At 37.5% G+C, this 2,248-nt stretch overlaps 1 protein-coding gene across 1 annotated transcript; it reads right to left on the reverse strand.

The window, feature by feature from the left end:
- Positions 1-420: 420 nt before the first annotated feature.
- On the reverse strand, positions 421-1,936 carry LOC146998195 (uncharacterized). Its single transcript, XM_085813605.1, has 3 exons — positions 1,815-1,936; positions 1,521-1,691; positions 421-1,431 (listed from the first exon to the last, which is right to left on the reverse strand). Exons 1-3 carry the CDS (start codon positions 1,866-1,868, stop codon positions 1,015-1,017), a joined length of 642 nt encoding a protein of 213 aa, XP_085669731.1. The 5' UTR covers positions 1,869-1,936; the 3' UTR covers positions 421-1,014.
- Positions 1,937-2,248: the final 312 nt, after the last annotated feature.

Below are 2,248 nucleotides of genomic sequence, written 5' to 3' on the forward strand. Positions count from 1 at the left end.
TTTTATCTTTGAGTGGAATAGTCCAAGCATATTTGGAAAACACATCAATACACATTAGCAAATATTTATATCCATCGTTGTGTTTGGCAAGAGACTGCATATCTGCGAAATCAGATTGAAACTGAGCATCGATGCCTCTGACGAGGACGCGATTGCGACGAAAATGTCGCTGGGTGGGCTTGTACATAGTATATGACTCTTTGCTAGTAAGCCAATTCTTGATCGTTTTGTGACTTTCTTTGCTTTTTAAAGCACGATGCAAAGCACTCACTCCACCAAAACTGGCGGGAAGGGCTGCATCACGATACATCTGAGTCAGATTCATGGTATGTACAGCAGTGATTTTTACTAATAGAAATGTGAACGCTCATTTATAGTTTTCTCTAAATTTATAGTTTTCTCTAAAACATACAACCTCTTATTTCTACATCAATCCTTCTCACGAACGGAAAGCAAATTAGCAATATATGTATGAAAGCAATATATGTATGAGTATTTATAGTGTTCCCTTAATTATATATATATTTATTTTTATCTTAATTATGAGACAGTAAAGAGACCATTATAAGCAAATAATTTTATTTACTTTTTAAACATTCATAATATTCAATATCATAAGCACCATATTTTTCCAAATTGGTAGGACAAAATGTTTCTTTCAGTTCATCAAGTACATGTTTGAGACAAACAGATTTTAAAAAGTTTTTTGTGATATAATGTGCTGGTTTAATCAGAAGGAAATAAGGCTCTTCAGTCCATACATTTCCATAAAATTGCCTGGCTATGTCGATAGAGTTTAATTTCAGAGCCAAGGAGTTGATAGTTTCTGTTTTATAAATAGCGAGCTCTTCACAGTCTATAAGTTTAGGATACTTCAAATCTCCGTGTTCTTGGATCAGCTGTTTTAGTGACGTCTTTAGAATGGTTTGAAGGCATGTTGTTCCCAAAGAAATGTCGAAGGATTCTGGAAGCTTTTTCTCGTTAATAGGTTCCTCGGATACACTTTCGTAGGCTTCACAAAAGTCCATACATTGATATACGAGGATAGTGACGATGGAATTGATACGACTGTAATTTTGTGCACAATTCTTCCCACTGGGCGATTGTAAGTCTAATATTGCTTTTCTCCACTCCTTTTACTGTTAGTTGCTTTAACGTGATGTGGTAACCATCATATTCCGCACTAAAATTCTTGGGTAATTGCAGATTTATTGTGAACACCTCTTGTGGGCTGTGTTGAGAGAAGGTGTCCAAACACGAAGGCTCTAAATTCACACCGTTACGAGTCGGATAATATGAACTCCCGTACTTGCTGTATTGCCTGATGTGCACGGTGATCTTTCCGTTGAAAAGGGTAGGTCCCACAAAGACATTGTTGCCAATATGTGTCAGCTCCTCTGGGATTGTGTCTTCAGTAAAGCGTCCATTGCGCTAAAAGAGAAAAAATAATGATGAGTCGTTTGGTAAAAGAATAATAAGTCTGCGCTATAGCAAGAATAAACTTTTTTCGTAATACTTACGTTCTTCTTAGATGTATTATCTTCGTCTATTTTTCGTTTGCCATTAGTGTTCCGTGAGATGGGTGTTTCTTTGGACTTCTCATGGAGTGGGTCAGAATTACAATCAGAATCTGAAATCTGCGGCACATCCACGTTGAGAGGCTCGTTCTCAAACTGTTGTTCCAAATCCATCTGAAAAATATAAATTCAAACTATAAAGGTAATGCAACAAATGCAGATTTTCGTACTCAAATTAAATAGTAACATCAAATATATGAACACGAAAAAGATATATGATTAAAAATAAATACATACCTCGAATAACATGTCTTGATTCAAACAGGAAGCATGAAAGCAGGAGAGAAACATACAGCACGAACAGAAATGATGAAAAAGGGTCCAGCGTCTCTTTATATAGGCCTTGGGCAGGATCCAGGAGAACCAATCAGAAAGCGCTATGGGTAAGACTACTGCCCTATCGGTGATTGCTGAACTAAATATAGAATATTCTAGAAATTCTAACATGTATCTGCATGCTGCAATCAGATTGCGAATTAAGTATGACATCAGAGCAGCGGGGAGTTCTACGTCAATGGATAAGCGCAGACATGAAACCGGATTACAACACAAACAGAATGAAACATGCGGCTGACGTAGCAATAGCAAGATAATCCGAGGTGATAATGCGGGATGACGTAACGAACAGGATGCGACGCGTCCGTAGTTGGTGACGTATCAACCCACCCGGG

This window comes from Stegodyphus dumicola, chromosome 3 (genome assembly GCF_044657685.1).
Source record: "Stegodyphus dumicola isolate Sdum_Otavi_A_Nest chromosome 3, ASM4465768v1".
Classification (NCBI taxonomy): Eukaryota; Metazoa; Arthropoda; class Arachnida; order Araneae; family Eresidae; genus Stegodyphus; species Stegodyphus dumicola.

Excerpts from the sequence above, each read along its gene's own strand:
- LOC146998195 (XM_085813605.1), bottom strand. The coding sequence starts at position 1,868 with ATGTTTCTCTCCTGCTTTCATGCTTCCTGTTTGAATCAAGACATGTTA. Across the intron at positions 1,692-1,814 it reads ATCAAGACATGTTATTCGAG|ATGGATTTGGAACAACAGTT; the intron begins GTATGTATTTAT and ends TATATTTTTCAG. Across the intron at positions 1,432-1,520 it reads ATAATACATCTAAGAAGAAC|CGCAATGGACGCTTTACTGA; the intron begins GTAAGTATTACG and ends TTTCTCTTTTAG.